Genomic DNA, 15,869 nt, shown 5'->3' with positions numbered 1-15,869 from the left:
GGTCATATAAAATATTGAAGTCTTTGGTTCTCACTTTTACATTTAGTGGACTTCTTAAAGGGGCTGGCATTCAGATTATTATTTTTTTAAATAATTTTTATGTGACAGTAAAACAAATAGATAAAGAGTGTTTGTAGTGTTATTGTCGTCATGCTCAAACTTGCGCCAAACAGTTTTGTTCTTTGTTCTATTGTCCAAATATGATTATTGGGGAGGTTATTTTTGGTGAGCCTGTTTCCCCCACAACAACCACTGGCGTAAGGTAGCCCTCTGTCTGAGGTCGAGGTAACCGTAGCAGGCCTTGGAAAGTGAAATGCGATGCTGCAGGCCCTCAGGGCTGTGTTTTTGAATCACAACTGCATAATGAGCTGGCAGAGCTCCGGCTGCATCAAAGATGCAGCACCCTAGTATCTGTTTCAAGTCACAGTGCACAATAGTGCAGTGTCACCTGTGCAAGAGCAGTGGAGGCGTTGGGATCAAGAGGAGCACTGAAAAAAGGCTGAAATCTTTCTCCCACCCTGCTATGACACCCTCAGACTCACTGCTTACACTAAATCTCCCTGTTACACTTTGTCTGTGTGGTGCTTGATATTGTTAATCTTCCTTTCAATCAAAAACACGTGTTGGAAATGGCCAAAATACTTGTTTTCAACTTGAGAATTCTAGAACAGCGGTCTCCAATCCCTGTGCCATGGACTGGTACCGGGCCGCGAGAGTTGAGGCTCGGATGTGAAATTCATGGTTTTCAGGGGTTTTATCGTTAACTCTGTTTCCCTGGGTCTTTTCCCGTGTTGTAGTTGTGTGTCTTATTTTGAAATAAATATTTGCGCGTTACCATAGCGACCAGAGAGCATTAAGGAGCAGAGAGGAGGATGTTACTCTCAATGTTGTTGGCACATTTCAGGAGGACGCTGCTAATAAAGTTACACAATTACACAGTGAATTTGTGTTTATTATTATACTTACAAAATACCACAGTTTTTGTCTCAGTTGTATCATTTTGTTTTGTTGTATTTATCCACAACACCTTAATGGCCGGTCCGTGAAAATATTGTCTGACATTAAACTGGTCCGTGGTGCAAAAAAGGTTGGGGACCGCTGCTCTAGAATACTTGACTGCAACATCATGACTCAGTGATCAATCAATAAGTGAAGGTAGCACATCTTTACAGTTAGTGACATTTTTGCCTGTGTTCCTATTTCTGGTTTAAATCAGTGAAGTTACTGAAAACCAGCAGTCTGACATTACTGGCTGCATAGAAATACACGGAAGGTAAGTGAAGAGCACAATAGTAATTGGTGGGGTTATTGGGAAACAAACAAGCCCGGTATATGTTGTTGTCAAAAATTCTGCTTATCGTTAATGTGAATGCAGTTTAAGCATTACCTAGTTGATTAAGTGGAGAGCTAGAAATAGTTGGACTTGACCTCAACACAGAACTCAGGTTCTTGACATTGTTTCCTGAAAAGGAGCTGGACTCTGGTCCACTCTGAAGTTGTATGTTGGGGTTTTCCTTGGTGGAGTAAAGGGTTTCTTTCCTTCACTTTCAGCTTGGGGATGACATGTTAACTCTTCTTTGCATGACGCTGCAGAGGACACAGCTTTACGGGACTCCTTTCTTTGGTGGATTCTTGCCAGAGATTTTCTTCCTGTTAAAAGCAAGTCTTTTGAGTCATTAGAACTGTGGTAGTATCTCTCGGGCACTAAGGTGAAGAGAGGACTGTAGTCTTATTGAGTTTGTGGAACTCCCGAAGCAGCTGATGGGAACCATTAGGCCAAGTGGAGTGTGGCTCAGGCAGTGGCTGAAGTAAAAACTCAAGTCTTTTTTTTTTTTTTTTTTTTTTTTTTTAAATGACATCAGAAACAGCAGTATGCGACATTACGTGATGGCAGAGCTTCAGTTCATCCTTTGTCATTTTTTTTTTTTTTTTTTTTTAATAAATAGGACAGGGGGAATGAATGAGAGAGAGAGGGGGAGAGAAAGAAAGAAAACCAAAGGGGAGAAGAGACGGTGAGAAGGGGGGGAAGAGAGAGAAAAAAAAACAAAACTCCTGGGTCACCTGTATGGAGAAAAAAAAAAAAAACAAACAAACAAAAACAAACAGAGGAGACAGCAAACAACAAAGAGCAACATAATAATAGAGAAAACAAAGCACCATCACAATAAACTAGCTAGTCATAGATATCAGTATTTACTAAGTAATAAACGATATTGTGCAGCACGCAAGATAGACAGCGCACAGTGTGCTTTGAGGCAGCAGCCAAGAAAGCTTTAGTCCGCGTCTGTGAATACCCATGTGTGCATACCTGTGTGGATCAGCATGCTTGCATTCCAAAGGTTTCTCCATGTAATGATCTGCTAGGGAGTGTGGGGGGGCCACAGCCCCGTCCTCCAGGGTGTGAAGCAGGTATGGAGGAGATCAAAACTCCAGACATCCAGAGGCCCCCAGAACACAAGAGACCATGGAAGACCAACAGAGGGGCAGCCGCGCCACTGTTCCAGTAAGAGCTGAGGAGAGTCCCAGATGAGGGCTCGCCCAGCAGCCGCGGAGCAGAAGTCAGGGGGAGTTGCAGTGACGCGCCCGTGAGCTCCGCCGGCCCCCAGCTGCGCCTGAGTGACCGAGCCCTAGGCCGAGAGGCCGGGGGCACCCCACCTCCAAAAACTCAAGTCTGAGAGGAATTTGGTGAGGTTGTGGATCAAGACTTTAGGTGAACATGATTACGGCAATGAGGCAACTCAGGAAGGGTTAACAGCACTCCCTCCTTAAGCGCTTATCAGCAATGTCAATAGCATTGTTTAGCCAAATCCAATATTCCATCAGTGCTTAGTATTGTTGTGGTTTGATGTTTTGGAAGTCAGCATGGGGGAGTTGGTGAATTCACTGAAGTGCTGTTTCAGGATGTCAGGAATCATCAGGAGTCTGGATGTGTTCAATTAAAATGTCCTTATCTAGTCTGATGGTGAAGACTAACATCTCTTGTGACTGCTGTTCTGTTGGTTTTATGTTTCACAATATGCTGTTCTGTCATTTCTACTAATAAATGAATGGATCATTGCTGTGAACCCAGACAACTGGTGGCTCCTTAATCTCATGACCAGGGTTACCTGAATACAAATCCTCCCCACTTTTGGTGTCTGAACCACATTACACGTCCCTAATTCTAACTAAATGTTAACTAAAATATGGATATGCTTTAAACTAATGTTATGAAAGTCCAATTCTCAATCGCAATGTTGGACAAAACATCAGTGCTGAAAACTAGCCAGTTTCATTACTGATCAATTACAAATTATTTAGAGGATAGCAAGGAAACTGTTGCTAGTAGGTCAACATCGACCATATGACCTGCTATAAAGTGCTGGATTCAGATGGATAATCTTAGAAAAAGTCCAGAGTTGGATACACGCACATACCTTCAATTTTTATCCATGTAGTAAACATGCGGGAAGGGGAGGAGCTTTGACAGTTGATACTAAAACACGTCTAATATTTAAAATGCTCACAAAGATCATAATAATACCAGAAATGAAGCAGCGTGTCTAGAATTTTGTGTGAAGACTGCAGAACTGTTCTTACAGCCGCATCCATGTTTTTATGTTGTTTTTATGGTAATCTGATGTAGAGCATATTTAAAATGTACTTATTTGCATGCCATTGCTGTTATAGTTTACATTAGAATTGCTTTAAATGCTGATGTTCACATTCTTGGATAGTGCATCCAGACCACGACACTCGAGGACGAAAAGACAAACTACTTGCTCCTGATGAATGTAGTGTGTGTGTGTGTGTGTGTGTGTGTGTGTGTGTGTGTGTGTGTGTGTGTGTGTGTGTGAATGTTGGCTAGAAAGCACTTAGGCATGTCTGTATGAAGGTGTATTAGTGGGTGTACGAAGCTTGTTGTCATATAAAGCGCTTCGAGTGCTCGAGCAGAATAGAAAAGCAGGGCATAAGAACCAGCCTATCATGTACCATCTAAGACATGGTGAGATATGTAAACTATCGTATACGATAAAGATTTTCTCTTTCTCAAAAAAATGTGTGCTCCTCTGCTTCACTAGGAGTTTCTTTTGACCCAGCGGTTCCCCCAGTGAACCCCACCCCCAGGCCCTTCCTGACTCAGGGATACCATGGGACCCCCTCCGGTTTACCTTTCCAGCCTCCTCTTCCTCTCGTTCCTCCTCCTGTGCCACGCCGGGACCTCCTTCAAGCCCCAGGTTGTGGAGCGAGCATCTGACCCTGAGCTGCCGCAATCCTCTGGTAACACCTCAGGCTCTGGAAAACGGACGTGTTCTGACACTGTGGTTTGTAAACCCGGCATCCTGCTGCCGGTGTGGCTACCACTCAACCCTCCACTGGGGGAGCAGGCAGGGAGGGCAATCATCTATTTCCTCTGTCTCATGTACATGTTCCTGGGTGTGTCCATCATTGCAGACCGCTTCATGGCATCTATAGAAGTCATTACCTCGCAGGTATTATTGAACTTAAAATTGGGAATTAAAAAATGCAACCATTAAATTTTTTACTATCAGGGTTTTGTGTTTGCTCATAGTTGAAGAGTGTTTTGGCTCCTTTTTATCAGGAAAAGGCAAATTTTGTTTGCACTTTGAGCTTGCATTTTTTTAAATATCAAAGTAAAGTGCCAGTATATGTCGCCTTAGATGAATTAACAGATATGAGAATTAGGTAATAAAGAGAAACAGTTTTAAAATATTTACTATAAATTTTTAAATTTTCAATCTTCAATTTAAAAAAATAATTTTATCACATTAACTCGTTGCCAAAACAAAAGTAGTTCTAGTATCAGGCCCACTGTGTTTGAAGCATCGACTGTAAGTATAAGATGGACAAAGCCATTGTCACCTCACCCATTGCTGCTGGATTCCACTTTTGAATCACAGTCTTAGTTTGTTTGTTTTTCTGGGAGCTAAAAATGGACGCTAAAGGTAGTAATCCTGGTTAGCAAGCTGTAGACATGCTCATCAGTGCTAAATAACAGGCTAGTTTAAATTTCAGTACCAAAACCAAAGCACAAATCTCTTGGCTGTTCTACAACTAGATAATTATTTTACAGATAATTCTATTAAATAAGTGGTGGCATACCTGTCAATCAAAGCAGCCAGACCCCTAAATTTATGCCTTACACAAATTAAATTACCACCCTCTTCCAAAAATGTTGGATCACCATGTAAATGTAAAAGCAGAATGCCTGATTTTGCAAATCCTATAAATTCATATTTTGTTCACAGCAGAATACAGTTTCATGCAAAACCAGTAGAAACGTTTTAAACTTATTAGATGACCTAGCAACAGGTCAGTAACATGACTGGGTGTAGAAAAACTATTTTAGAGAAGTAGAGTTTAAATAAAGGTTTGCCAATCTGTTAAAAAATAGAATATTGTTCAACATAAAATTGTGAAGGCTTTGAATATCCATCATCTTTAGTACCTAATATCATAAAAAGATTGATACATGTACACAAGGGATGGGGCCAAAAATCAGTACTGGATTCTTGTCTGTGGCAAAGCTTGTTTAAAATGGACCGTAGTAGACTCAAAAACTGTGATTAGAGTTTACATTTTACACAATGTAACAGCATTTTGAAATTAGAGAAGCAGTCCTCAGTGCAGTTATTATGAAGAGTAAAACTGTCAACAGTCAAATGAGCTGTTTTTTGTACCAGACCGTAAACAAGATTTGGGCATTTCAAATATGTCTTAACTGAAATTAAGCATTTTGGGCATTTTCCCAAACTTCTGTGACTGCAGGAGAAAGTGGTGACCGTCACCAAACCCAACGGTGAAACCACAGTCGCAACGGTACGGATCTGGAATGAGACTGTATCCAACCTCACGCTCATGGCACTGGGCTCCTCCGCACCTGAGATCCTGCTTTCTGTTATTGAGGTGCACAACTCATTACATTTGCAGCAACATATGCGTAACATATACAACAAATGCTGGAGCTGTATGTGCACTCGGAGTCTGTTTTGAATTCTAGTTGTTACGTGGCTCTTATTCGGTTCTAGTTAGCTTAACAAATGAGCTTTGATTGACTCTTTTTTTCTCACTTTAACAGGTGTGTGGGCACAACTTCCATGCTGGGGAGATCGGCCCGGGCACCATAGTGGGCAGCGCTGCCTTCAATATGTTTGTGATAATTGGTCTGTGTGTGTGGGTGGTCCCTGACGGAGAGTCTCGTAAGATCAAACACCTCCGGGTGTTTTTCATAACGGCTTTCTGGAGTATCTATGCCTACATTTGGCTCTACCTCATACTGGCTGTCATCTCACCTGGGATTGTAGAGGTATGTTCTGATGGTTGCATACATTTTAACTGAAAAACATATGTACTTCTGGCCACAGTGCTATTGTTGATTTTTGGAAATGCAGCCTCTGCACTAAACACACTTTAAAAATGAGTATTTCTTTAAAGTTTGTGGTTTTATGAGATTATTTTCTTGAAAAAATGTGTTGTACTCATAAATATACAGTGACTAGTGTATTATTATTTCTTTCAACAAATTGAAAACTCATTGAAAATGCCATGTTGGCCCTTCACGTGGAATACACAGGACCGGATGAATATGGCTAGAGACTGCCCGTACACCATAGGCCAGGCTTGGCCAACTCCAGGCCTCGAGGGCCGGTGTACTGCAGGTTATAGAGCCTTCCCTGGGTCAACACACCTGAATCAAATGATTAGTTCATTACCAGGCCTCTGGAGAACTTCAAAACATGTTGAGGAGGTAATTCAGCCATTTAAATCAGCTGTGTTGGATCAAGGACACATCTAAAACCTGCAGAACACCGGCCTTCGAGGCCTGGGTTTGGACACCACTGCCATAGGCGGAGGAGAAGAGGACTCGTAGGGGTTTGCATTCTGTGGAGGCAAACTTGTAGTTTGTGCCGGCACTTGCGGACAGGATCATACCCATATTTTTTCATCTAAGAAGGGGTCCCCTTTATGAAAAAACATAAATGCGAGTGGAATCTCCTGAAATGAATTCAAGTCTCCAACACATTTATTCCGGATATTATCACAGTTACCTTTTGTCAGCAGATTAGACGTGCGACGCTTCTGACTCCGTACAGCTGACAACGGTCCAGCTAAACAACAATAACAGCTGGTTATAAGCCAGTATTACCCCAGCTAATGATAGACTAGATTATTACAAAAAGCACACGGGTTGGTTACATTCTCATATAATACAAGAGAATTCCCTAAATGTCCAAGTCAGCAACAGTAGATCCACTTCAAAGAAACTTCCACTAACACTGGCTAAAAGCAGCTAGCAGTGGCAAAAACAGCAGTACTTATGGACGGAAGAGTTGAGGATATCTTCAACAACTCACTGCAGTATCCCTGTCGTCAGTCAGAAGTAAGCGTCATTGACTCATACGCTCACACTGGACTCTTTTTACACAGTTTTACAGCCTCCTCCAGAGGCAAGGTAAGGAGAGGTAAGAAAACAGGATTCAGTTGACTTCAATCTGCAGTCTGCTGAGATCTAGTGGTGAGAATTCACACCCCGCAGCTTTAAATATTAATGCATTGTTACTTTTATTTGTATGACATTAGTGCCATTTGTTTTCAAATGTTTGTTCAAATTTACTCTCTGCTAAATTTACTTTCTTTCATCAGAAAGTAATAATCATACCAATTCTACCAAATGTGGCAATCCTAACAATCTTATGCCTAAGCAGCAGATCTGAAAATATCTTTTTATAGCTTCCCTATGCCCATGTGCTTCGTTGGCATCAATTAGTTTGAAAGAACCTGAAATGTCAGTAAGAGGAAACTGTGGAAGACCTGAAAGATCAATAATACTCATAAAAACTACATCTCTGCATGGCAGAAGGGCAAAGCAAAGCATCACATGACTGAGCTGCAGACACAGAAGTGGTGGCTCACTGTTGCACTTTGCAGTGTTCATGTACGGACGACAGATTAGCAAGAAAACAAATATTTAAATCAACACCTGAATTCTGCTGTAAAGAACAAAAGGAAACGGTGGAAAATGTAAGTGGCAAGAATCTTCAAACAGATGCGGGGATCTTAAATACTGAATCTTACATGACATTCAAAATATTACGAGCTGTATTACAAGGTTTGGTAAATCCTCACTTGGTAACCCTTTGCACACCCACAGTCTGTATTTTTAGATGTTGTGTTTCTAAAACTCACCCAAACATCTAATTAGCTAAAAGGTATACACATACCTTTTATTCTATTTTTAATATATCAAATGAGTAACTGATTATTTTTCATGTTGCCTGCATAATCAGGTGTGGGAGGCCATAGTGACGCTGCTGTATTTTCCGGTGTGTGTGATCTTGGCTTGGATCGCTGACCGCCGCCTACTCTTCTACAAATACATGCACAAGCGTTACCGTGCTGACAAGAGGCACGGCATCGTGGTGGAAATGGAAGGGGACCTTGCTCCCAAAGGCATTGACATGATCGTGGACGGAAAGCTGTCAGACAGCAGTGCATGCCCTGGAAACTCCTCCACTGTTACGGTCTCTGTGCAGACAGGCAATGAACTAGACCCGAACAAAGATGAGGTAAGACTCAGGCAAACGTCTTATTGAGCCACTCAGCCTGAAGGCTTTAAAAGAGCGTTTTTTTTCTCCATTAATTTCAGGTTTAACATCTGTTTTGTTTTAGCTAATTAGAACTCTGCTCCCTGTAGGGGTCAGCGCAGCTGATCATCGTCCTCTATCTCACCCTGTTTCTAGCACCAACCCTCAGCATGCCCCCCTTCACTACATCCATGAATCTCCTCTGTGGTCTTCTTTTTTTCCTCCTGCCTGGCAGCTACATCTTCAAAATCCTTTGTCCAATATATCCTTCTTTGCCTCTTTGGCACCTGTCCGAACCATCTCGACCTTGCCTCTAACTTTGTCTGCTAACCGCTTAGCCTGATCTGCCCCTCTGATATACATTTAGTTATGGCCAAATATCTCGTCAATGACATGAATGTCATGATAAGTTTATTTTCTAGTGATTTCTTTGATCGGTTCTTTATCCAGACTGGAATAATTATACAGCATATATCTTGAATGACTGAAAAACAAGCATTGGGTTGCACAAGTTTGATTTTGTTTTACTTTAATCCACTCAGGGTCAAAACTTTGCTTGTATCCACACTAATGGTTAAATGTTCCTCAACAAGTTCCACCTCAACCAGGTACTTTTGGTAGCCATCAGCAAGCAACTGCTGTAATTCTGACTGGATATTTGACCAGTTTCAAGCAAAGTCAACAAATTTTGATTAGGATTGAGGCCGGAATTTTGGGGAGGCCGTTCCAGTAACCTGATGTTACCTTTGCTTACTTTACCCATTACAAAACCAGTTTTGATGTGTGCTTGGAATCATTATTCTATTCAAACACCCAACTGAGACCAGGTTTCAACTGTGTAGCTGTTGAATTAAGGTGAAGCTGAAGAATTTGGAGGCAGTCCTCAGTCTTCATTATTCCATCCACTTCATGCTTTGCTGCATGAACTGAATGTGATGCTGCCACAACAATTCTTGACCGCTAATACGATCTTCAGAAAGCCTTACCTTTACTCTTCCCAATATATGTCTTGTCATTGTGACCAAATATCTCAATCTTTGTTTCATCTGACCATAAATTTTTGCCCAGAAAGCATTTGGCTTGTCCACGTGGGCAGCTGCACATTTTAGAGAAGGAGCATGGACTTCTTTCTTGGTCTGCAGCCTCTCAGTCTGTGGTGATGTCACGATGTCTTCTTCTAAATCGTGGCAAAGTGGTCCCACATCTAAATAATCTGCAGCTATGTACATTGTTTAAACTGGTTATCTTTGAGTACCAAAGCTCCTCCCCTTAACCATGTTGAAAATTGCTCCAAAGCCAGATCTGTGCCGAGAAACCAACTAATTTAAGTGAACACTACAAATTCTTCCAAGAAGTGTGGCCAAAACTATGCTAACAGCTCGTTGATGGCAAACCCACTAAAATGTAGCCAAATATTAGTGGGGGTGTATGTATGTATTTTCATGTTCATGCTCATGATGAATGCATGTAAAGTTCTTACTGCTACTGCACACATTTCCAATCAGTTCATTTTTGTTTAGAGCTCAGTGAGTTTATAAACAGTCATATTTAATGGTCACACTAGACATTAGTTTTTAGTTTAGTTTCACTTTATTAAAGATACGCATGGGTCCATAGCAAATAAAATAAATACAAAGTAGATGTAATATTAAATAGTGGCAGTTCATTATCACGTTTCCTGAAGCAAATAAGATTTTATCTCAGTTGGAGTCTCAATAAGGGAATTGCAGAAGAGCAGACAGGTCGTCAAAGAAACAACGACATGTTGTGTCATCGCAAACTAAGATATTTATTTTCGTTCTGGTGTGAGCATCCCTCTTCACATCCCCACTGCAAACCCTGTCTGGATAGTTACAATAAAATCTCTTCTTGTAAGACACTGTTGAGCAAATCGTTTTTAAAGGGCGTTTTTACATAACATTAAGCAACACACATATCTGTGTAAACACAAGACCTAGTCTGACTACTAGTTCTCCTGCTCTGATAGGTTGTCCGCATCTTGAAAGATCTTAAGGAGAAACACCCAGACAAAGATTTGGACCAGCTGATCGAGATGGCCAACTACTCTGCCCTGGTTCACCAGAAGAAGAGCCGTGCCTTCTACCGTGTCCAGGCGACTCGCATGATGATCGGTGCTGGTAACATATTAAAGAAACATGCTGTTGAGCACGCGCGACGTTCAGGCCACGAGACTGATAAGGCCACGTGCTCGCACATTTGTTTTGAAAGCTCCCAGTATCAGTGCACGGAGAACTGTGGCTCTCTGACCCTGGGGGTGATCCTCGATGGGGGAACTGGTCAGAATACATTCTATGTGGACTACTGTACAGAAAATGGTTCTGCCAATGCTGGAGCAGACTATGAATTTACTGAGGGAACCCTGGTGTTCAAACCAGGGGAGACCCACAAAGAAATCAAGGTAAGAAAGGAAAAAAAGCTAATGTTTTGTCAGTGTTTAACGTTTATCGTCACTGTCAAGTGTCAAACACAAAAATTGTCCTGGAGAGGTGACCAGGAATCTAGATTTCTCCCCTATAGTTGTGGTGTCTGTCATCAGTGGGATCAAAGAATCTGTCATTCTGAGAATTTAATTGTAGTGAATGTTCAATAAAATGGTTAACAACCACGTGCATCTGGAAGGAATGTAACTTTAAAATACTTTGCTCTCTCCAGGTGAGGATCCTGGATGATGACATCTTTGAAGAGGATGAGCATTTCTTTGTGCGCCTTCAGAACCTGAGGTTAGAGGAGGGTGGAAATGAAGGGATGGGGACTCCACCCAAAGGGAGACTAGTGGAGCCGCTGGTTGCTACGGTCACCATCTTGGACGACGATCATGCTGGCATCTTCACCTTTGAGCAGCATGTGCTGCGGGTGAGTGAGAGCACAGGCATCCTGACGGTGACTGTGTTGAGGAACTCGGGGTCCAGGGGCACAGTTGCTGTGCCTTACCATACGGAAGATGGCAGCGCCAAGGCAGGAGTGGACTACGAGGAGACCAGAGGGGAGCTGGAATTCACCAATGAGCAGACCAGGTAAGGTATAGTAACATAGAGGCAATGACTGGGAGATAGGGGCACACTGTTAATCTAGCTATAAGCTGTCATTCCTGACATCTCTACTTTGGCTTCGGTGCTAAAACTTAAGCCTATATTTATTTTTCACTTTAAGTCACACAAAGTGACGAATAAAAAAAGGTCTGCTTGAAATTTTTGCAATTTTATGAAAGTATTCACAGTCTTTGCTATGAGCCTATTCATTCACTATTGAGCTCAGGTGTGTCAACTGGTAAATTCAGTTCATTGGACATTACCTATGCATGTTACATATATATAGGTGCAAATGCTTAAGAAGCAGAGACTATGTTGTATTTCTGAGTTTTTCTTCCTGTGTAAAATCACAGAACTGTTCTGTATAGAAATAAGTGCGTGTGTGTTTGTCTGTGTGTGTGCTTGTGTCTTCAGTCAGACATTGCGAGTGTGCATTATAAACGTGGAGGAGTATGAAAAGCAGGAAAACTTCTTCATTGTGCTTGACGACCCCAAATGGCTAAAGCGAGGACTCTCTTGTGAGTGTGTAATTATTTCAGATTTCATTTTTAATGTTAAAGTGACTTCTCATGACTCTGTCACTTAAAAAAATTAGTATAAGATAACAGTTGTAGTCTGTTTTTCCTTTCTCATCTACACTAATAGAAAGCATTAGATCGCATCAATGTGCAAGATCAAGTATCAAAACAGTAACAACAACACACGCAGCTGAATGCTGCAAGTAACCTCACACGCAGGCGTTCACTACTGTCTCTGTTTCACTGCAGCACAGACGCTACAGCTAATTATGAGTTACTGGTGTAATTATTTGTTCGTGTAACCTCATTGTGTCAAAAAGATGCAGAAATTGGATATTTGCATGCCAGTGGAGGGGAAAGAAGTAGTCGTGTATAAAATAATTTTTGTGGAAGTTCAGAAGGGAAATGAGTGTAAGGCTGTTTTATCACAGCATGAAAATATTGCTTGTACTCAGTCATTATCTGTCTTTGTTCACAGCACTGCTGCTAAACCAGGGTAAGATTGTTTGGGTGTGGTTTTGCATGTGATCTGTGCAGCATTTTAAAATAGCTGGCTATTATTTTGAAATTCCAAATCCTTGGCCCTAAATGTGACAGTGTGAAGTGGTCGTTTTGCACTATCAGCAGAAATTTGCATTTCTTGTTTTGAGCTCAGTGAACGCCCAAGCTCTTGCTTCTTTTTACACTCACTTTAATACCTTACTGTCAATTTGTGAGTTTGTCTCAATGGGCATGAAGACGTCTGTAAAACGTTTATGAATACATTAATATTTATTCCACGGGTTTGTGTTTTTATTAAAAAAAATAGTGGCAGGGCCAGAGGATGAAACACTAAATGTGCTTGTGAAGAGGGCCAAACACTCGGGAAGTACAAGTAGAAAGACTGGAAAACCTGGCTAGCTTATGTGCAACCCAGGTGAGCACATTTCACTCAAGCAAGCAGAAACCATCTTTGGGCCAGGAAAAGCTTCAACTCTGTTGGGAATGCTTTCCACAAGGTTTAGGAGTGTGTTGATGGGTTTATGGGAATTTTTGACGATTCTTCCAGAAGCATATTTGTGAGGTCAGACACTGATATTAGACAAGTAGGCAGTTGACCTCAGGTAGAGGTCAGGACATGCCGAAGCATGTTGTGGAAATTTTAAATAACCTGCAAACACCCCCAGGGAGCATTTTGAAGTGGTTTAATAACATATTGCAATATGGATATGTCAGCTTCCACAACTCTTACATGTTGGCCCATCTCACGGGTGGGGGGGGGGCTTTACCTTCAGCCCCATCCTTAAAACCTCCCTTGAGCAGGATGTCCGTCTACAATGGATCCACTGTGAAGGCGTAATAAAACTTGGGGTCCACTTGTGATAACATTCTACATGCATGCATACAACTGGTGACAGGACTGATCTTGCTATACTAAAGTGAGAAAGCGATATTACTATTACTAATGTGATATGATTAAAACATATGATTAATACAAAAGAAATCTGCCACCACAAGCATTAAGAGCTCCTTTCATTGGAACTATGGGGGCCAAGCCTATTTCCTGAAAAACAACCCCACACCATAATCACCCCTCCACCAAACTTTACAGTTAGCACAAAGCATCAGACAAGTAACGTTCTCCTGGCAACCACCAAACCCAGACTTGCTAGATAGAGAAGCATGATTTGTCTCTCCAGAGAACATGTCTCCACTGCTCCAGAGTCCAGTGGCGGTGTGCTTTACACCACTGCGTCTGACGCTTTGCATTGCTCTGGGTGATGTACGGCTCTAATGCGGCTGCTCGGTCATGGAAACCCATTCCATGAAGCTCTCTACACACTGTTGTTGAGCTAATCTGAAGGCCACATGAAGTTTGGAGGTCTGTAGCGATTGAATCTGCAGAGAGTTGATGACCTCTGTGCACTATGCACCTCAGCGATCTAAGTGTCCAAGTTTCTGTTGTTCCCAATTGCTTTCACTTTGTTATAATACCACTAACAGTTGCCTGTGGATATATTTATCAGTGAGGACATGTCATAACTTGTTAGACAGGTGACATCTCATTGCAATACCACAGTAGAATACACTGAGCTCCTGAGTGTGTTTGTGGAAGAAGCAGTCTGCCTGCCGAGGCGATTGAAACACCTCAATATAATAATTTGGATGGGTGAGTGAATACCTTTGGCAATATAATGTAATTGATGCACTGTACTGTGCACTTGTCTTCCCACTCTGATGGCAAAATTTACAACCAGTTGTAAATGGTTAAAAATGCAGAAGCTACTATATAACATGTTACATTGTGCTAGTGTGCTATTTTTCTTCACCTTAGCTTCAACTGAGGTTAAGAGCACGTGTGTAAGATATCATTAAGGCTTGAATAGTGATCTCCTGTCTGCTCTCTCTCACAGTGAATCCCACCCCTGAGGAGGAACAGGCCAGGAGGATCTCTGAGATGGGAAAACCCATTCTTGGAGAGCACAGCAGGCTAGAGGTCATCATAGAGGAGTCCTGTGAGTTTAAGGTGTGTGTGGAGTGAGTGGGGGGTGTTTGTTTCTTATATTATGATGCTCATACAAGTGTTACACTGCAAGTAAAGTGGCAGTTACTGACATGAAGTTATGTTAAACACATGCAGCCTGAAGATTGACAAATTAAACCAGAACTTTACTTGCAAATTTGGACAAATTCCTTTAAAAACTTTGAAAAATAAATGTGTAAGATTGTACAAGTATGTGGTTTTCTTCACTAACCTCCTGCTGCCTTGTTGTGCGTCAGAGTCCCAATGGAGTACTAGACCAGGTACAGTTTCTACTCACGTGCTGTTTGATACTCATCTGCTTCCAATCTATCTATTTTATTTCATTCCATGTACCTTTATTTCCCATACATAGAAGGAATGTATGTGTACATTGTGTATTGTGTAAGCACTGCTTGACTAAGTCCATCTCATTTGGTACTGTGTTTATACCCATCAGCCACTATATTAGGTATACCTGTATAATACCAGGTTCAAACCCCTTTTGCCTTCAAAAATACATTTATTCTTCATGGCAGAGATTTAGCACGATGCTGGACGCATTACTCAGTTTGGTCCATGTTAACATGACAGCATGACTCAGTTGCTGCAGATTTCTCAGTTTCAAATCTCTTGAAAGGTACTCTGCTGACTGTGGAGACCGTTTGAGTACATTGAACTCATCGTTATGTTTAACAATCAAGTTTGAGATGATTAGAGCTGTGTGACAAGGCACACTATCCTAACACTTGGGATTATAAAGGGATGAAAGTGTGCCAAGAAAAAATGCCTCATAATATTATATCATTACTGCAGAACTAAACTGTTAATACAGGGTAGGATGGATCCACCCTGCCAGATTCTGACCATCCAAATGTGGCAACAGAACTAATTAGACTGATTAGACCGGGCAACAATGTGAGTTGCTGCTGCTTTCCTATCCGCTTGAAACAGTCTAGCTTTTCTGCTCTGACTTCACCAGGGCAGTTTCACCCAGAGAACTGGCACTCATTGACCAGTCTTTCTCTGACCGTTCTCCTTAAATTCTAGTGTGAAGGAAAATCCCAGTGGATCAGCAGTTTCTCAAACAACCACACCACATTCAGAGTCACTTAAATCACTTTTCTTCCACATTCTGATGCTCTGTTTGAACTTGAGCAGGTTGTGTTGACTCTGCGTACATGCCTAAACGCTTTAAGCTGCTGTGTGATTGGCT

The 15,869-nt window shown here is 41.7% G+C and overlaps 1 protein-coding gene across 3 annotated transcripts in view; it reads left to right on the top strand.

The window, feature by feature from the left end:
* Window positions 1–15,869, top strand: part of slc8a2a (solute carrier family 8 member 2a) — a 28,218-nt gene that overhangs the window by 9,409 nt on the left and 2,940 nt on the right. For 2 of the 3 annotated variants that reach the window (XM_085469519.1, XM_085469520.1), the window contains exons 2-10: window positions 4,062–4,472; window positions 5,770–5,907; window positions 6,080–6,307; window positions 8,289–8,567; window positions 10,573–11,004; window positions 11,259–11,620; window positions 12,050–12,153; window positions 14,547–14,659; window positions 14,914–14,937. In XM_085469519.1, the coding sequence (XP_085325645.1) occupies window positions 4,131–4,472; window positions 5,770–5,907; window positions 6,080–6,307; window positions 8,289–8,567; window positions 10,573–11,004; window positions 11,259–11,620; window positions 12,050–12,153; window positions 14,547–14,659; window positions 14,914–14,937 (2,022 nt within the window). In that variant the 5' untranslated portion in view covers window positions 4,062–4,130. The remainder of the gene's footprint in view (window positions 1–4,061; window positions 4,473–5,769; window positions 5,908–6,079; window positions 6,308–8,288; window positions 8,568–10,572; window positions 11,005–11,258; window positions 11,621–12,049; window positions 12,154–14,546; window positions 14,660–14,913; window positions 14,938–15,869) is intronic. The other variant, XM_085469521.1, reaches the window with a different exon arrangement.

The sequence above is a fragment of the Copadichromis virginalis genome, linkage group LG10, assembly GCF_057382275.1.
Source record: "Copadichromis virginalis isolate Kocher_CV1m ecotype Utaka linkage group LG10, C_Virginalis_male_GT1.1, whole genome shotgun sequence".
Taxonomy (NCBI): domain Eukaryota; kingdom Metazoa; phylum Chordata; class Actinopteri; order Cichliformes; family Cichlidae; genus Copadichromis; species Copadichromis virginalis.
The sequence above is the reverse complement of the archived record's forward strand: the minus strand, read 5'-3'. Positions and strand labels throughout refer to the sequence as shown.